General features: G+C 44.7%; 1 protein-coding gene across 1 annotated transcript in view; it reads right to left on the bottom strand.

Moving 5' to 3' along the window:
- Positions 1 to 755: 755 nt before the first annotated feature.
- The window catches only part of FAM180A (family with sequence similarity 180 member A), a 39,582-nt gene continuing 21,767 nt past the window's right edge, over positions 756 to 18,570 (bottom strand). The window contains exons 2-3 of the mRNA XM_024203494.2: positions 4,483 to 4,586; positions 756 to 3,458 (exon numbers count right to left, since the gene is read on the bottom strand). Of these exons, the coding sequence (XP_024059262.2) occupies positions 3,114 to 3,458; positions 4,483 to 4,586 (449 nt within the window). The 3' untranslated portion in view covers positions 756 to 3,113. The remainder of the gene's footprint in view (positions 3,459 to 4,482; positions 4,587 to 18,570) is intronic.

Genomic DNA, 18,570 nt, shown 5'->3' with positions numbered 1-18,570 from the left:
TGGAGTTTCCTGTTGAACAGAAATCCCGTTTCCTGCCCATCTCTAATGGTTATGCTTTGTGGGGATGGAGCTCCACAGATTGAAAGATATCCAGGGACTGAGAGCATGCTGCAGGGTAGTTAAATAGCAAATCAGCTCTTGAAATAAGGGCATGTTACATCTGCAAGTTACCACATATCCTCAGTGGAGTTACTTCCTTTAACAAATACACCAAACAGTCAAGTAGTTCTTGATTATAGTTTTATTATTTCATTAATGATTCTGTATTAAATAAACTTGGGCAATGTGAGTGACACAATAGTAATTCTCTTCTGTTACATTATCCACAGAAATTGGGCCAGAAGGGAGGGGATAACAAACTTGAGAAGACTTAATTTAACAGTGAAGAAATAAAGATAATTTGTAAAGTACAGTAATCCACGGGGAATGGTAGGATGTTCTGAGCAATGTTTGTACTGATCATTTTCAGAGGGGCTTATGATGCTCACTGGCAGATAAACCTTGTATGCAGTATAGTACCACCTACTGTGAGAGAGACCTCTCTGTGTAGTAAGTTCTACTTCAAACTTACTGCCTCAGTCCTGGTTGTTGTCACAGTAGGGAAGAAAATAGGACCACTGGCCTGTGGAGGGAGCTCCTGAATGCTCTAGTTCCTGTCTCTCCGAGCAGATGTCACTCTAGGGAATGTTTCAGAGTAGCAGCCGTGTTAGTCTGCTATATATATATATGTTTCACTCTATATGCATCCGAAGAAGTGGGCTGTAGCCCATGAAAGCTTATGCTCTAATAAATTTGTTAGTCTCTAAGGTGCCACAAGTACTCCTCTTCTTTTTACTCTAGGGAATGGAATAGGAGCACAGAGTAAAAGCAGGGTGAACACTCATGGTAATTACCCTCCGTGAGCAAATTAATTCTATGACAGGGTAATTTTAAAAGGGAAAAAACAGATGGTTTGTGTTTATTTTTAAGAAATAAGGCATATATGGGCGCTCCCCTCTACTCCCATTCCATGCTGCTCTGGAAAAACAGAGTAATCCGCAAGATTGTGAAATATGTGAGGGTGGTTTCCCAGAACAGTGCAGAAGAGACACTACATGTGTGACATCTGCTGGCCTGCTTGTGGTGGTGGGAGTTTGGGAAAGGGCATTCTGGAAGACTGCTGTCCTTTTCAGGGAAGCGTTAATTAATAAAGGTTGTATCATATGGCAGTTTGGCTAGCAATGAGTTGTGTTGCTCCGGGCGCAGGAGTGGAAGGTATGTATTGCTTTTCATTTGGAACGTTTCTGTTAGATGTGTTAAGTGTAGGCCAGTTTTAAAGGATGCACAACGTGGTGTTTTTGTGTATGAATACTCTTCCACACACGAACACAATTAGCTACACCTGTTGTTAAAGATGCCTCAGACTTGCCATTATAAAACCCTATTTTCAGTTGTTTATAACTTTGCAAAATTCTAAAGAGCACCAGCAGGCAATGATCAAACACCAGCTGAGGACTGTGCTCTGATAACTCCCCCTGCTTGCCCTTGACTGTCCCTAACACCCTGTCTGCAGTGAAAGCTGCAGAGAGGGAAGTGTAGGAGGTGGCTTTGCTAGCTCCACATTTACTGGGAAATCACCCACCTAGTGGAATATCCCCACAATAAGAGACTTGCAGGCGATTTCTGCTCTTTTTGTATGGCCTGAGTGATGCAAAAGGAGCAGCGTGGGGCTCAGAGTCTGGTCCTTAAAATCCAAACTATTTCCCTTTCCGGTTTTGGTTTGGGCCTGTCTCTATTTATACACTTTAGACAATGAAGTAAAGTGGATGATTAAAGAGAGAAAGACTGAGTGTAGTGTGTGAGAGTCAGTGAGAGAGAGCACAGGTGCAAATATTAAAGGGGAAACAGCTTTTCAGAAGTGCTCAGATACTATAGTGAGACATGCTAAAAATATCGGACATAGGTAGATAAACAGCATTAGTATAACCTGTTTTAAATCTTAGGACATTGTCACTAGAACAGGTTGAACTCTTCATTGCAAATAATTTATCTGATGAATACCTTTCCTCTGTCCATGAATTATCCATAAAAGTCTTGATTTTTTACACCCTTCACAAAGTTCAGGGATGTTCTGAACCAGGAGACTGGTTCAGAGACTTTGAGTTATAGGGACAAGATGAAAAATGTGTAATTGTTAAATTAATCTAGGCTCTGATCCTGCAGTTGACTCCACATGGACAGATAGTTGCAGGCTCAGAGCCATGTGCAAATAATGGAAGGACCTTTATAGACTGGCTGTGAGAGCTCTTCTGGGGAGAATGCACACACAAATAACTATGTGTCCTTCCACAAACAAACATTCTTGTGAATAAAAACTGGCTCAACCCAATGTATGTGAACAAGAGATTAAAATAGGTTGCCAATACTTGGGAAGCGAGTCAGGCAGTTTGATTTATAAGAATATTGATGATTTTACTCTTGCCATAGCCTCCAAGCTCTAATTGCCATGACTCTTCTTCATTTTATAGTGGGCCTGTATCTCTCTCTTTACACCCCATTAGGTGGCAGAAAAACTACTATCTTTTTTTCTAGCCAGGAAGGTAGCATTCCCCAGCACATTCTCCTTCTGAGTTTGCTTTGCAAACTAGTTACCAGAGCATACTTCCCTTCACCTCCAAGACAGATCAAGCCCAAATCATCCCAGACATAAAGCCATTAACTTTGTTGATAGTACACCAGGGATGGACTTGTTTAATGCAACTTCAAAATATTTACTACTTTCCAAAACACGAAACGGGTTTCTAAAACTTCCCCCCAAACTTGCCAGATGAATGTGCCCTTCCTTCATCCTTTGGGAATAACTTTAAATATGTATATATAATATAAATATTCCCTTCTACCTCAGTAATAAAACATTCTTCTTTGCCCACATGAGAATGGATGCCAGGGACTGAAGCAGACAAGATGTTTTTCCTGTTTAACGTGTTTCTATAACAGGATCCCACTAGGGGGAGCTAGAGAATAAAGAATCCTTATCTACGTGTAGACTTAAATTGTTTACAGAATAAAGTGGTGGACGTGCTATGTGTCCCCTTCTCAGCAGAGCTCGTTGCATTTTTGGTGTATAAACTCCTTCAATGCAATGGCTTTTTGCTGTATGAGAACATCAAGTCCTGCTTCAGGGCCTTGTAGAGACTGATGAAGGATTCGGTCCAAGAGTCTTTCTGGTGCATCCGAGATCGAGCTGCCCTATAGGCTGTGTAGACCATGGTCAACACTGTCCTTTCAAAATCTTCTTTCTTTAGGACCCTCGGGTAGTCAGACAGCCTGGCACTCAGCCGACGAATCTCTGTGATGCTCTTGGGGATAATGTCATTGCAGACAGTGTCAAATTCTTTGGCCTTCCTCAGCGAAGCCAGCTCCTCGTCTTTTATGGAGATCCTCAGACTTCTGTCAATTTCAATCTCAGCTAAAAGAAACTGGTACAAAATCAGAACACAGAAAGCTATTTATCCTCTGAGAGTCTATATATAGAGTAAACATTAATTTAGAGCTTGTTCTTATTTCTTTTCTTTGGTAAAATGCAAGCAAAGAACTAAGCCAGGGTAGAGTAAAAAGACACTGTTCAAGTTGCCCTCTAAAAATTCCACCACTGCACCTTAATTCCTGCCCTTCCAGTTCTGGGCCCACTACACTGCGTTACCAACACATATTAATACTGGCCTATGATACCTTTCCTTTTATAGTTCAGGATCTTTTCTAGTCATGATGAACTGTGGCAGATCATGCAGTGGCTTTGTAATCTATACTAGGGTCAAAGCACCAGAATCATTTTCAAATGTGTACTGAACAGAGGATTTGAGCCTGCTCTGTACAGATGAAATAGTCATGCTGTCCTGGGAGGTTTGTTTTTCCTTTTGATTCCTTGGCACTGCCAGGCATGGTGCTGTGCTGCTAAGCATTGATTCGTTTGGCACTGATGCTTTGGATCAAGGAATCAAAATGGCACTATATGGTTACCGGTTAGGGGGCAGAGAATGGGGTATGTTCAGTGGGGGCATTGGTTCTGGATCTTGCCTTCCCTGTTGATCCGACAGAAGTCACATCTATTGAACTCCAGGTGCCAATGTCAGGTTTACCCGTGGGCTGAGGGGGCATAATTTCATGGAAAGTTTTGTTTGTTTGTTTTAAATCAGGAGTTCACTTTGAATTGAGGGTTTCTCAAATTTAGGTATATTTTAATTTGTTGAATGTACATGTACCTAGAATCTGAAATAGAGATATTTTATACTTTTAAAAGTATATACGTCTCCAATCCCTCTCTGTTTGGTACCAACAGTGGGCTACTAACCGTAAGGGACAGCACAGTGGTCAGCAATTCAGGTTTGAGGCTGGGGCAGAGCTCAGAGATAGAGTGAAATGGGGAGGCTGTGATGAATGGGAAACAATGACACTATTCCGGTATAGAGACTAAAGGGTGCCCATTGCCCCGACATACTGAACCTCAAAAAGCATGTTCACATCATCCAGCGAGTTCTGCAGCACCGGGCTCATGGGGGCAGATGACGACCATCTCTTAAGCCGCTGAGCATCTGGGAAAAGCATGGCTGGAAAAAAAATCAACAGGAAGAGAGATTTAAATGAGTGGCACGCACTAAGGGAACCAAGGACATTTCAGTATCAGCTTTAACCAATGCACAGTCTATTGCAGAAAATATATTATAGGGAACAATCTTGCACTGGGCAAGGAAATTGACACTTGGGTTGTAAGCTTTTAATTTAGAGTATAATCTCGTTGGGGTAGAGGCCATCTTGTTGTTCTGTGTCTGTACGGTGCCTACCACAATGGGGTCCAGAGTCCAAGACTGGAGCTCCTAAGCACTACCACAATACAAATAAAAATAATATGACCTAGACATTTTCTCTCTGATTCAGGACCAGAAAGGAGCCTCAGTTTGGGAATTTAATACTGTCACAGGGAAAGGACATGTCACCCTGTTAGGAGCCACATATAGTCAGGAAGTCACTCAACCCTTGTTGTATTGCTCAGACACCACTTATGATAACTGTAAGGGTGGGTCACACAGTTTCCTTGCAGGCTACAGCTGAGTCTGTTGGGGTGCTGATAAACAGTGTGGTCAGCACTCACTCCTCTGCAGACCAGAGAGTCATGTCTTTGATATATCCAGGCTTGAAAGGACTGGATTGCTATTCATAGAATCATAGAATATCAGGGTTGGACCGGACCTCAGGAGGTTCAATCCTTGAGGGGGCCACTTAGGGATCTGGGGCAAAATCAGTACTTGGTCCTGCTAGTGAAGGCAGGGGGCTGGACTCAATGACCTTTCAAGGTCCCTTCCAGTTCTAGGAGATAGGATATCTCCATTAATTTATAATTTAATTTATCTAGTCCAGCCCCCTGCTCAAAGCAGGACCAACCCCAACTACATCTCCAAATGGCCCCCTCAAAGATTGAACTCATAACCCTGGGTTTAGCAGGCCAATGCTCAAACCACTGAGCTATCCCTCCCCCTATATTGGGAAGTGTTGATTTCACTGTACACACACAACTGACAAAAATATTTCCATCAACAGCAATCAAAATGTACAGACAGACAAAGTTAGAAAAATGCTGCTTTGAGAACTTATTCCAGTTTGATTTCAGGATATTTACATTGTATATTTTGACAGATGATCTTAGCAATTTGTGTTTTAACAGTTACAAAGCTTTAACTTTTTGAATCTCCATTTCTGTCATGTATTATTTTCTGATTCCCCCTGTTGTCTGACCCCTCCGCTCCCTGGTGGTAAAGTCCCGCAAATGTAAAGATTTAAAATCAAGAAAAAAAAAATTAAAAATGCTTAAAACCTATAATTTCCCACAATTGTGAACATTAAATCAATATATTACTTTTAAAATAAATGTTTAAAAATAAACATCGATATTATCTGTCAACAGTATAAAAAAATAAAAATTGAATTCTTCCAAGCCTAGATATATCTAATATGAACTTATCCATGGATAAGTCTGCTTAGTAATTAAAACTTTAATCACTGGGCCATTAAAATGTTAATGGCCGAGCAGCTGGCAGAGATCCAGTCAAAATAATGAAGATTCATTTACAACTTTTTAAGCATCCTTTCCAAGGAAACTGCCCCATGCATAGAAACATCTATACAGGTGTGAAATTTTGTATTCTTAAGTTTTCCCTATGTGGTGGAACAGGTGACCGGAGAATCTTAAGACATTGCTGCAATACTTAAAAACACAGCTATTTTTATTTGAATGAATGGATGGATGTTTTATCTTTTAGTTTCCAAGTTTCCAGGGGAAAACAAAATCTTCTCCTAGTCTGTTATAACCATATATATTTTCAGATGAATCACTATCTGCAATTCAAAGTTAGAGGGGGATAGAAAATAGATTGAAATTCTGGACAGATCGATATCTATAGCAGTGGTCTCCAAAGTGGGGTGCGCAAGAGGATCCTTCGGGGTGCACGGCACGAGGAGCGCGACAGGAGGAGCGCCGCCGGAGCAGCGCCGCTTTATTTTTTTTCTCCTCCCTCGGCAGTTCGGCCGGGAGTCTGAGCAGCTTTTTTTTTTTTTACACCCCTCCCTGGGCAGTTCGGCCGGGAGTCCGAGCGGCTTTTTTTTTTTGCTTTGACAGTTCAGCCGGGAGCAGGGGGTGCGTGCTCAAAAATTTTTTTACTGATGGGGTGCGCGATCAAAAAAGTTTGGAGACCACTGATCTATAGAATCACTTCCATGTCTCTGTAATAGTGCCTTATATCTATAACTATCTCCCAGGCACTATACAAATTATGAATCTATAGACATCACTTATCCCCCACAGAAATGCAACAGCTATTTAACATTGACACTATACAACAGCTTTTGATAAAGGAAGTGAAGGATGATATTGGCAGCTGAAAGGGCATAGGGAGAATTTAGGTGGGCAGATTACATTGGAATCTAGCTAAGAATGAACAATACCTTTATTTTAAAACTCATCCAGAAGACATCACTTCCATAAGCAAGGCCCTCTCGATGTTAGGAAATTGCACAGTGCTGACCTAAGGTATGTCTACACTTTGAACTGGGGGTGTAATTCTCAGCTTGGGGAGACATACCCACGCTAGCTCTGATCCAGCGAGCACACTAAAAATAGAGTGTAGCTGCAGGAGTGGGGGCAGCAGGAGGGACTAGCTGCCCTGAGGCTAGCCCCTCCCACCTGTGTCATGGTGGCTACATTCTATCTTTAAGCATGCTAGCTTGATCAGAGCTAGCATGGGTATATCTCCTCAAGCTGGAATTTTCACCCCCAGTTTGAAGTGTAGACACACCCTTAGAAAAGGGCCTCTTACTGAATTACTAGCTGCACTTCCTGATGTTTTCCTATCCAATAACTGACCAGGATGGCATTGCTTAGTAGGCTCTGAGATTTGACAGAGCCAAGGCCTGAACATGATACATACAAGCCCCTTGTTTGCAAATGTATTTAGAGAATACAAACCCCTCTATATGGGCCAGGTTTGCATTAACCCTCTGAACTGTTCACCTGGCTCCAAATACAGATATTCAACATTTGCTACAGTTCTTTTTTCTATCTTCATAAACTTTGTGTTCCTTTTTTGCATTTTTATTTTTTCTTGCTCAGCATTTTAATTCAATCCCTAACCACCCTCATCTTCCAAAACACACACACACACACACACTTACTTTAAATTCTCTTAACCCCAGTGATTTACATTTCCTCCAGGGTTTGTGTATGCATTTGCAGAAAGCGATTTCTGATTTTATTTACTCAGTGTTTATGAGCTTGTAAATTTAGCATAAAAATCAAGATGGGGAAAGATTTGCAGCCAGCCAGTCACAAGGAAGTCTGAATTTAATTATTATAAACTCATCTAAAAACTTTTCTGCTGACTTGACTTCCTCCTACACTTACAGCTTTGGCATGAATTACCAATTCAAAGAATTCAAAGAATAGCACAGGACAATTTGTCTGACTTATCTCTTTTCCAGTTTTTGCCCCAAAGGAGTTTCCTGTAGTATTACTAGGTATTTACATCATAGTAATCTGTATAATTTTATGATGATAATGCAGCTGATTCACATCATCCACAAAAATTGTGACGGTCTGAAGGAAGGGGATTTCTGATCAATGCTGTCATAGAACGCCTGATCCAAGAATCATTTAGTCAATGGAGACATTCTTATTGACTCCCCCCTCCTGCCCAATTTATATTATAGTGCCTAGAGACTACAGCCAAGATCTGGGCCCCATTGTGCTAGGCCCTATGCAAAACATAATAAGAGATAGTCCCTATCCTGAAAAACCTACAATTTAAATAGACAAGACAGACAAAGGGGCAGGGGGTATGACAGACCAACATAAGAGATTCCCAGATCACTTTTCCAACAGTGTATCTTGGCCAACATTCCCCTTCTCATCAAATGCAGGCTCTCATGTCCTAGGGTATCGGTGTGGGTGTGCGCGTGCATGGTCTTAGATATTAGAGATGGAAGTGCTTTATTTGGTCACCCAGTCTATCCCGCACAAGACTGTTTCATACAGAACATTTCCTAGTGCTTTATCTCATCTACTTCTAAAAAGACACAAGAGATGGAATTGCCACTACTTCCCTCTGAGAACTATCCCACAAACTTCGATGAAGGCTGCTTCTGCATTAGCCTACTTGGTATCCGCACTGCCAACTTGTAACTCATGGTGGGTCACCGTTGCTTAGATATTTAAATATACCACTGAGAGTTAAGCTTGCAATAGTTTCTCTTTTAGTCATAGACTTTTATGTTCAAAAAGTTTTCTTAAAGACTGTTTTCTTATTTCTAAAGTAGCCACGCTGGAGTGTCCTGTATTTAATTAGTATTGTGATAAGTATTTTTCTCCCTTTTCCAAAATTCCATTTTGGTTCACTTAAGAACTGGCCTGAACTGACAGATACTTTGTTTCTCTTTCAAGTCCAGACTGCTGCTTGCCTTGTTTGCATCCCAGTAGTGACTTGAACACAAAATAAGTATTGAGCAAATCACACAAATACAAAAATCATTCTTTTACTACCATTGTGAATCTTATACATTTATTTCCCTTTCCTTCAGACAAGAAATCATACAAAACCATATGACTGACAGCGGTGAGCACTATGCCAATGTATGTTTATTGCAGGGAGAACATAATACTGTTTCCAGTCTTCATGGCTGCAAAATAAGAATCTAATCCAAATGGGATCAAGACTCAGTGGTAGTTTTTCCCATTCACTTCAATAGGCTTTGGATTATAAAACCCCATGGACATTGACCCAATGGGAGTCATTCTTTTGACCTCAGTGGGTTCTGGATCAGACCCTATCTCTCCGATATGGTGAAACAAGAAGGAAATATTTTATAGATATCTGTAATAGACAGACATTATCCAAGAGCAGACTGGTTTCTGAAGTTTCCTCTCATACCAACTAATATAGAGAAATGTTATGTTATTTTTAATCTCAGCTTTATAATGTGCTTAAAACCAATGCATTTTATAAAGTCTCTTTTGGCAGTGCTGTCGTGTCCTTCCCCAAGACACACACTGAAAAGCAGGAAGATCTTTTACACTCTGAATAGTCTCAGTTGTTCACTTCACTAAAAATTAAATAATAAGAAAAAAAAACATGAAGTGCCAAAATCAGCCCTTATTTGTGATAGCCTCTACTGGAGTAGAAAAGTCTCTAGGGTGGAAATTTATGGCCATGCGAGGTTACCACAAGCTCACTCTCTCAGAGTGAGCCAGTGAGCACTTTGGCAACTGCCACAGTAGGGAGTACCCACAGAAACAGAACTGTTTTCCCAGTCATAAACCCAAAGGAGGCCAGAAGGAGAAACACTACATGCTCCCCTTGGAGGTGATTCTCCATTAGAGCACAGTGTTTTTTGCTGTTACAGGAGGAGGATGTGTGCAACATCATAAATCAACTTGAGTAGAACTGGTCCAAAGTTGTGACAACCTTCCATGCCTCTCTGTTCTCCCCCTCTAACTCAGTGGAGCAGTAACGGTTCTGCCTAAATCCTTGTTGGATTATCCAAGGAGATAAAATTCCAGGCAGCACGTTAGCATTAGAGTTTGGTTAGATAAAGCAGCTTTCCTACTGCCATTGTCCTAAAGCTGTAACTCTCTACATGTTTCTCAAGGAGGTTTCCTTAGTGCTAACAGCAGAAGATAAATCAGGACTACTTCTAAAGTCACTGATGAACAGGGGTGGCTGATGCAAAATATATGTCTGCTTAGCCTCAAGACACCCCACATTCCATGCACACACCTGAGCTAGAGTATTATCTCTGATTGTCCATCCATGTCCCCATGTGATCCCAATGGCAACAACGGACTACCCTAGTTTCCCTCCTGTAGTCCCCACTAGGAATGTTGTACTTTGGCTCTACCTCTTGGCCTCCTTGCACCTGTAGCATGGATTGCCAGAACCTCACAAACAGATGTGCCCAGCAGTGGCCAAAAGAGAGTACACAGAGGTGGGCAGAGCTGGTCAGGGTTTGGGTGGAAGCTGGATGGAGTCCCCCAGGCATTAGTTTGCAGTCCTTCAAAATCTAGGGCCAGCCCTGGTAGTGGGAAAGGGCATGCCTGGTCACAGGTGCCTGATGGGTTCTTCCATGTTTTATTATTTGCTTGAAGTTGTGGCTTTTTGCTGTTTCTGGCTGTCACACAGTATACAGGGCCCTAAACAGAGGCCCATATCCTGGGCCTTTCTGTCTGCTTACTGCTCTGGTAGTGCAAGACATGTGGAAAGCTGACTTAACTGGCTATTGGGATCATGGAATCTCCAGGTGGCACAGAGTGTAGCTGTCTCTACACCAACCCTCCACCAACCCCAGGGCAGGGGGTGTGCCAGGGCATAGCCTTGGCACTGCTGCTGCAGCTCTGGGTCACCAACAGCCAGACTGGCTCCTTGGGAGCTGTTGCTCCTGGGTGCATATTCTAGCAGCCTGGAGGGCTGCTGTAACTTGCAATGAGGACTGTCAGTCCTAGGATCTGGGGAAAAGGGGCACAAAAGTAGCTTAGAGACACTTTTGCCCTCCTCCCCTTGGGTTCTGTGCTGACTGCAGCTCAGCCAATCCTGAGGATGAGCTGAGAGAGGTTATTTTATTTCCTAGAACAGAGTTTCATTGTAAATCAGCATCTTTTTAATTTCAGGTAATCCCAAGCACTTGACAAAGCAAATGAATTGGATACTGGCAGTGCAGTGACTATGCAGGCAAATGCATTAGCCATCATGCACCCAGTAATAGCTCACAAAGAGCCTGGGATAATAGAATCTATTTGCTTGAGACGATGGCAGGGCAGTTCACTGAAGATATTCTCTAGCTTCTTCAGAAGGGCCATTGGGCAGACACCGGAAAAGTTGACAAGAGAATTTGCTTTAGCCACTCCTCTGAGGTATGTCTAGTAGTTCATCTCACAATTCCCACCCCACTAGTACACTATAGTATTGACATTAGATATGAGCAGAAATTTTGCTGTGAGACTCAAATCCAGGACATGCTGCTTAATGTTTTTATCTCACTGTCATCTTTGAATATGCCTGCCTTTGGGGTTTTTGAGACTGACCCATAATATTTGATGTTTGGAAGTATTATTTTTTTGTTAGAGGAATAGTCATTGTAGTCCTTTTGTTGAGTCATTGTAGTCCTTTTGTTGAGTTATTCCATTAATAGAATAACACCTGATCAGTCAGACCTGGCTCCAGGATTATTGCCACCTCAAGTTAACTGTGAAATATCTGCACCTCACAGCCCTGGAATTGCTCAATCAAGAGTTACTAGATGTTTTGCATCCCTGGGCAACTACCTCATGTACATCTGTGGCTGAGCTTGCCCCACACCTGGTCGCAGAAGGGCTGCCTCTTGCTGAGTAGAGTGGTGTTGGCCCATGAGGGATGTTCAGCAGGCAGTGAAGGAAGTAATGAAATCCACCAAGCTGATGGGGACTGGATCTGTATTAATAAGAGATGAGCAGACTTGTTTGCAATATTCCCATCCTTCCTTACTTGTTGGCCAGCACTTCCATTAACCCCAGAAGGATGCATGTTCTGCAGTCCCACAGGGTGTTTGGAAAGTGAATGCAGAACACATGCAATTGGCTGTCAGGCCAGGACCTGAACTTTGCCTGACCGGCATTGCAATGGAGTGTGGTCAGGCATAGCTTCTTTTTAGTTCTTGCCATTTTGCCTTCTCTATCAAAAATCCCAGGTTAAAAATGATTTAATACTAACCCATCATCGAGAGAAATGGGGAGAGAAACTGCTGGAAGAGGGATAGAAATAAGACAAAGAAAGAAAATATCATTTGGATTGAACCATAAAGACAAGAAAACGCAGCATATTACTAAAGACCAGTTTCTACAGCTCTTACATGGAACTGCACTAACTCACACAAGTAACTCCACCAATGACAAGTGCTACACAAAAACCTGTAGAAACTGGCCTTCATGCAGTAAAGCCCCCATTTTGGGGGTATGAAGTCTCCATCCCCTATGAAGGAAAACAATAACTGCAAAAACAAACACAAAAAAACTAAATCAGTAATTAAAAAAAACCAAAAGCAAATAGAATCTGTTGATCTAGCTTTTTATATCAATGCTCACCACCTTAGACTCAGCTCCCAAGAGTTAAAAACACAATTATCTTTTTTCTGCTCTGTTGGCTAGAGGCAGGCATAGAAGTTTGTTATTCTTTTTATTAATTATTATTATTATTTTAAATAAGCTCCAAAAATGAAGCTGCCATATTGAAAGTCTGATTTTGTAGGTTAGGACACAAGAAATGCATCTGCCATGGGAATGCATGAGAAAAGCAGGCAACTTTCTATGCTGTTTTAAGATAAAGTCTATTTTTAAAGTTGTTTAAAATGAACTATATAATTCTTTAGTTATCTAAGTAATTACTATTGTTTCAGATTACCTTTAATTTGTGTATCATGCATCAAAGAAGAGCCCATTTGCGAAAAGCTGTCTCCTAGCCCATGTGTTCCTTCCCATTCTATCATCTTAGGCCTCATAGGTCACTAAGCATGTTCTGCAATGGAACCCCTGAGATGTGTTATTGACTGCAAAGAAGATGATCAGAAGATGTGCAGTGTAGAGCAACTTCAGTGTAGAACTGGTTGGAGAGGCAAATCCTTTCCTGTGTGCTAGTGATAACATGGTAGGGCCTATCACTTGAGGAGATTTAAAGGCCTTTTCCATCTGTAGTTTAAATAGAGAGGTATTTCTGGAGATTTTGTTTATATATATAAATAAAGTATTCACCTCTATCTGTTCCAGGTGAAATGTTTTGAGCAGGAAAGAGCACACTGGTGTGAGGCAGCTAGAATGCACCTGGAGAAATGTTCACTCACCTGGAAACTATATCAGTCACTCTTTTTCACCTAAGGCCTGGTCTACACTAGGCTTTTATGTCGAATTTAGCGCCGTTACATCGAATTAACCCTGCACCCGTCCACACCACGAAGCTATTTAGATCGACATAGAGCTCTCTTAAATTCGACTTCTGTACTCCTCCCCAACGAGAGGAGTAGCGCTAAATTCGAAATGGCCATATCGAATTAGGCTAGGTGTGGATGGAAATCGACGCTAATAGCTCCGGGAGCTATCCCACAGTGCACCACTCTGTTGACGCTCTGGACAGCAGTCCGAGCTCGGATGCTCTGACCAGCCACACCCCGGGAAAATTTGAATTCCTTTTCCTGTCTGGGCAGTTTGAATCTCAGTTCCTGTTTGGACATCGTGGCGAGCTCAGCAGCAGTGGCAACGATGCAGAGCTCTCCAGCAGAGGTGACCGTGCAATCCCAGAATAGAAAGAGGGCCCCAGCATGGACTGATCGGGAAGTCTTGGATCTCATCGCTGTGTGGGGCGATGAGTCCGTGCTTTCAGAGCTGCGCTCCAAAAGAAGGAATGCTAAGATCTACGAGAAGATCTCCAAAGCCATGGCAGAGAGAGGCGACAGCCGGGATGCAACGCAGTGCCGCGTGAAAATCAAGGAGCTGAGACAAGGCTACCAAAAAACCAAAGAGGCAAACGGACGCTCCGGATCCCAGCCCCACACATCCCGTTTCTACGAGGCACTGCATTCTATCCTAGGTGCGGCCGCCACCACTACCCCACCAGTGACCGTGGACTCTGAGGATGGGATATTGTCCGCGGCCGGTTCCTCGTCGGACATGTTAGCGGACGGGGAAGATGAAGAAGGAGATGGAGGACGAAGCAGTCGACAGCGCTGGCACCGCTGATTTCCCCGACAGCCAGGAGCTCTTCATCACCCTTACCGAGATCCCCTACCAACCGTCCCCATCCCTTACCCCTTAGCTTATTTCCTAAAGTGCTTTAAAACATATAAACATTTATCTGCAACAAAACTGGAATATTTACAATATCAACAAAGGGTTTCTCATGATTTTTCTGCCTTGGGCTCTTCACTATTTAGTCCCAACTATTTAAAATTTTTTTTACAATGTCCGGGTATTCATGATTATGCAGCCCAAGACGCTCCACTCTTTAGTCCCAGTGCACCTACGCGAAAATCCGGTCAATATGGCCGGGGATTGACGCGAAATCCTCATAGGAGAACTCCTCGTAGGTCTCATGGAGGTACAGTTCCAGCCTGTTCATCAGGTTCCTGGGTAGGGCGATCTTATTGGGCCCTCCGTGGTAGCACACGTTTCCCCGCCACGACACAATCAAGTATTCAGGGATCATCGCACGGCACAGCATAGCGGCATACGGCCCCGGTTTTTGCATGCTTTCCCGCAGCATGCGTTCCTTCTCGCTGTCAGAGATCCTCATGAGGGTGATGTCGCTCATGATGCCCTGCTTTGAATTAGGGAGGGGAATGTTAGTATTGGGACTGCTTTACAGCCACGCGGTGGAGGGAGAGGGGCAGCATACAGGGATCTTTCCCTGGGACAGCCGCGAGGGGGTGGGACAGGGGCCGAGTTCATGCTTGCCTGATTGCTGGCATTGAGACTGGCATTGCTTTCAATGTGAAAGGAGGCCAGTGCTACGATTAGAGTTTTAAGCAGCCACAAGTCTACGGGTTACCATGATTGCCCGCTACAGAAGTTCAGGTGTCCAGCCACGCTTCTCAGATCACTCCAAGACCACCGCAAGTCCACAGGCACTGAAGGCGAGGGCCGAAAATTCGACCTTGTCCTGAGTGCGCATGTGAGAGGTGGAGTGCATGGTTTTGTTCACAGAGAAAGAGTAGGTTCTTTGTACACAACATCATTTATCTGTCTCAGGAATTCACTCCCTTTTTACCATTCACACAGACACATCTGCGACTGTCTCCCAACCCAGCCTGTCAGCACACTCCCAGAGGCTAGCGCAGATTAGGCGGAGGAAGAAGAAGACGCGGGAGGACATGTTCTCAGAACTAATGGGCTGCTCCCGAGCCCAGGCAGCCCAGCAGACACAGTGGAGGGAGAACTTGTCACAAATGCACCAAGCAGTCATGGAACGGGAGGAGAGGTGGCGCTCGGAGGACCAGCAGGCTACTGAAAAGCTGCTTGGACTAATGAGGGAGCAAACGGACACACTCCGGCGCCTTGTGGATGTTCTGCAAGACCGGAGGCAGGAGGACAGAGCCCCGCTGCAGTCTATCTGTAACCGCCCTCACCCGCCACCAAGTCCCACACCCCCCTCACCCAAAGTCCAAAGAAGGAGGGGCGGCAAGGGCCGTTAAAACTTTCAGTCAACCCCTGCAGACTGCTAAGGCACTAGAAGGCTCTCATTCCCCAAAATTTGAAAAGTCCTTTCCTACTCACCCCACACAAGCCCCCGTGCAAGTTTCACCCCCCACGTTTCATGTGTGGTTCATAATAAAATATTTGTTCCTGTTCATTACTGTTTCCATCCTGTTCTTTTGGAGGAGAGTCTGTCTGAAGGGGGGGAAGGGGCTTGGTAATTGGACAGGACAGTCACCTTTAGCAGGGTACAGAGGTGGGGTCAGGTCCAGCATCAGGACACATACACAGTGCAGTCACTGGTTACCCTGGTCAGTCTTGGAGGTGGTTTTCATGTTCTGTGGGGGGGGGGTTGCTCTGTGACTTTGTGGCAGGGGAGGGCAGTTACAGATCTTATGCAGCGGTCCTTATCCTGGCTCACAGATCCACGCAGCAGGGGATCTGTAACCCTACTCCCCCTGCCAGAAAGTCACATAGCCGACACATACACGCAGTCCCCCCCAGGAGTGCTGGCAGGCTCCATTGAAATAACCAGTGCACCAGTGCGGAGCCTGTCATTCCGGGAGTTTAGAAGCATCATTTGCATCAGAACACTAAACCCGCCCCCCGCCACAGTCTGCGTCCCCGGTTTAAAACATTCCCGCGAAAACAGCAATACAGACAACGGTGTTCATTAACAAAATAGAACTGATTTTATTTTTTGGGAAGGGGAAGGGGGTGAAGGGGGTATGTAACTGGAGAGGATAGTCAAAATGAACTGGGTAAAGAAACGGGGGCAGGTTCAGCTTTTCTGTACACAAACTGAAAAGTCACAGGTTGCCCTGCTCACTCAGGAACCTAGCTTTCAAAGCCTCCCGGATGCACAGGGCGTCCCGCTGGGATCTTCTAATCGCCCGGCTGTCTGGCTGGGCGTAATCAGCAGCCAGGCTACTTGCCTCAACCTCCCACCCCGCCATAAAGGTCTCCCCCTTGCTCTCACAGAGATTGTGGAGCACACAGCAAGCTGCTATAACAATGGGGATATTGGTTTCACTGAGATCACAGCGAGTGAGTAAGCTTCTCCATCTCCCTTTGAGACGGCCAAAAGCACACTCCACCACCATTCTGCACTTGCTGAGACGGTAGTTGAACAGTTCTTTTTCTGTGTCCAGGGCGCCAGTATAGGGCTTCATGAGCCAGGGCATTAGCGGGTAGGCTGGGTCCCCGAGGATGACTGTAGGCATCTCCACATCCCCAAGAGTTATTTTGTGGTCCGGGAAGTAAATACCTTCCTGCAGCTGTCTAAACAGACCAGAGATCCTGAACACGCGAGCGTCATGAACCTTGCCCGGCCATCCGACGTTGATGTTTGTAAAACGTCCCCGATGGTCCACCAGTGCTTGCAGCACCATTGAAAAGTAGCCCTTTCTGTTGATGTACTGGCTGGCCTGGTGGTCCGGTCCCAGGATAGGGATGTGAGTCCCATCTATAGCCCCACCGCAGTTTGGGAATCCCATCGCGGCGAAGCCATCTATGATGACCTGCGCGTTTCCCAGGGTCACTACCTTTGAGAGCAGTACCTTAACGATTGCGTTGGCTACTTGCATCACAACAACCCCCACGGTAGATTTGCCAACACCAAAGTGGTTCGCGACTGACCGGTAGCTGTCCGGCGTTGCAAGCTTCCAGAGGGCTATGGCCACTCGCTTCTGGACAGTCAGGGCTGCTCATATCCGGGCGTCATTGCGCTTCAGGGCAGGGGACAGCAACTCACAAAGTTCGAGGAAAGTCCCCTTCCGCATGCGAAAGTTTCGCAGCCACTGGGATTCATCCCAGACCTGCAGCACTATGTTGTCCCACCAGTCCGTGCTTGTTTCCCGGGCCCAGAATCGCCGTTCCACAATATCCACATGACCCATTGCCACCGTGATGTCCTGGGCGCTGGGGCTCGTGGTTTCTGACAGCTCTGTGCTACTCTCCGACTTCAGGCCATCACGGCGGTGTCGTAGCCTCCTCGCCTGATTTCTCTGCATCTGCCTCAGGGAAAGGTGTATGATAAGCTGCGAGGTGTTGAGAACGGCCACAACTGCAGCGATAGTCGCAGCGTGATCCATGATCGCAGTGCTGTGGCGTCCGCGCTGTCACAGATCAGAAAAGTGCGCGAATTGATTTCCCGCCGGCGCTTTCGTGGAGGGAGGGAGGGCGTTAGTGACGGACGGATGACGACACATTTTTTTACCCAGAAGGCATTGGCGGCTCGACCCAGAATTCCAATGGGCAGCGGGGACTGCGGGAACTGTGGGATAGCTGCCCACAGTGCACCGCTTCCAATATCGACGCTCGCCCCGTTAGTGTGGACTCACAAAGTCGAATTACTCTCCTTAGTGTGGACACACACGTTCGACTTTGCAATATCGATTCCACATATTCGATTTAAGTAAAATCGAACTACCCTCGTAGTGTAGACATACCCTGAGAGAGTCCCAGACACCTCCCAACATGGAAGAATATCCTGTGTCATTCATTCCTCCCCTAGTTATAAAGAGAGGGGTACCCTACTGAAATCTGTTGTGCCCATACATGAGACAGGCCTGTCAAAAGAAGGCGTGTACGGTAGTGAAGTCATGTTGCCTTAGTAAAATTGAAGAGCAGGAAGTCAGTAGAAAGAAACTAAAAGTGAAGGAAAGGAGTGCAGGTTTGCGTGTGGAATATATTAGTATTACTAAGAAGTTGGGGCCTTACTTTGCTAGGCACTGTGCAAATACATAGTAAGAGACAGCAACAGAGGGTCCTGTGGCACCTTTAAGACTAACAGAAGTATTGGAGCATAAGCTTTCGTGGGTGAATGCCCACTTCATCAG

Source organism: Terrapene carolina, unplaced genomic scaffold (genome assembly GCF_002925995.2).
Source record: "Terrapene carolina triunguis isolate 2854851 unplaced genomic scaffold, T_m_triunguis-2.0 Scaffold247, whole genome shotgun sequence".
Lineage (NCBI taxonomy): Eukaryota > Metazoa > Chordata > Testudines > Emydidae > Terrapene > Terrapene triunguis.
The sequence above is the reverse complement of the archived record's forward strand: the minus strand, read 5'-3'. Positions and strand labels throughout refer to the sequence as shown.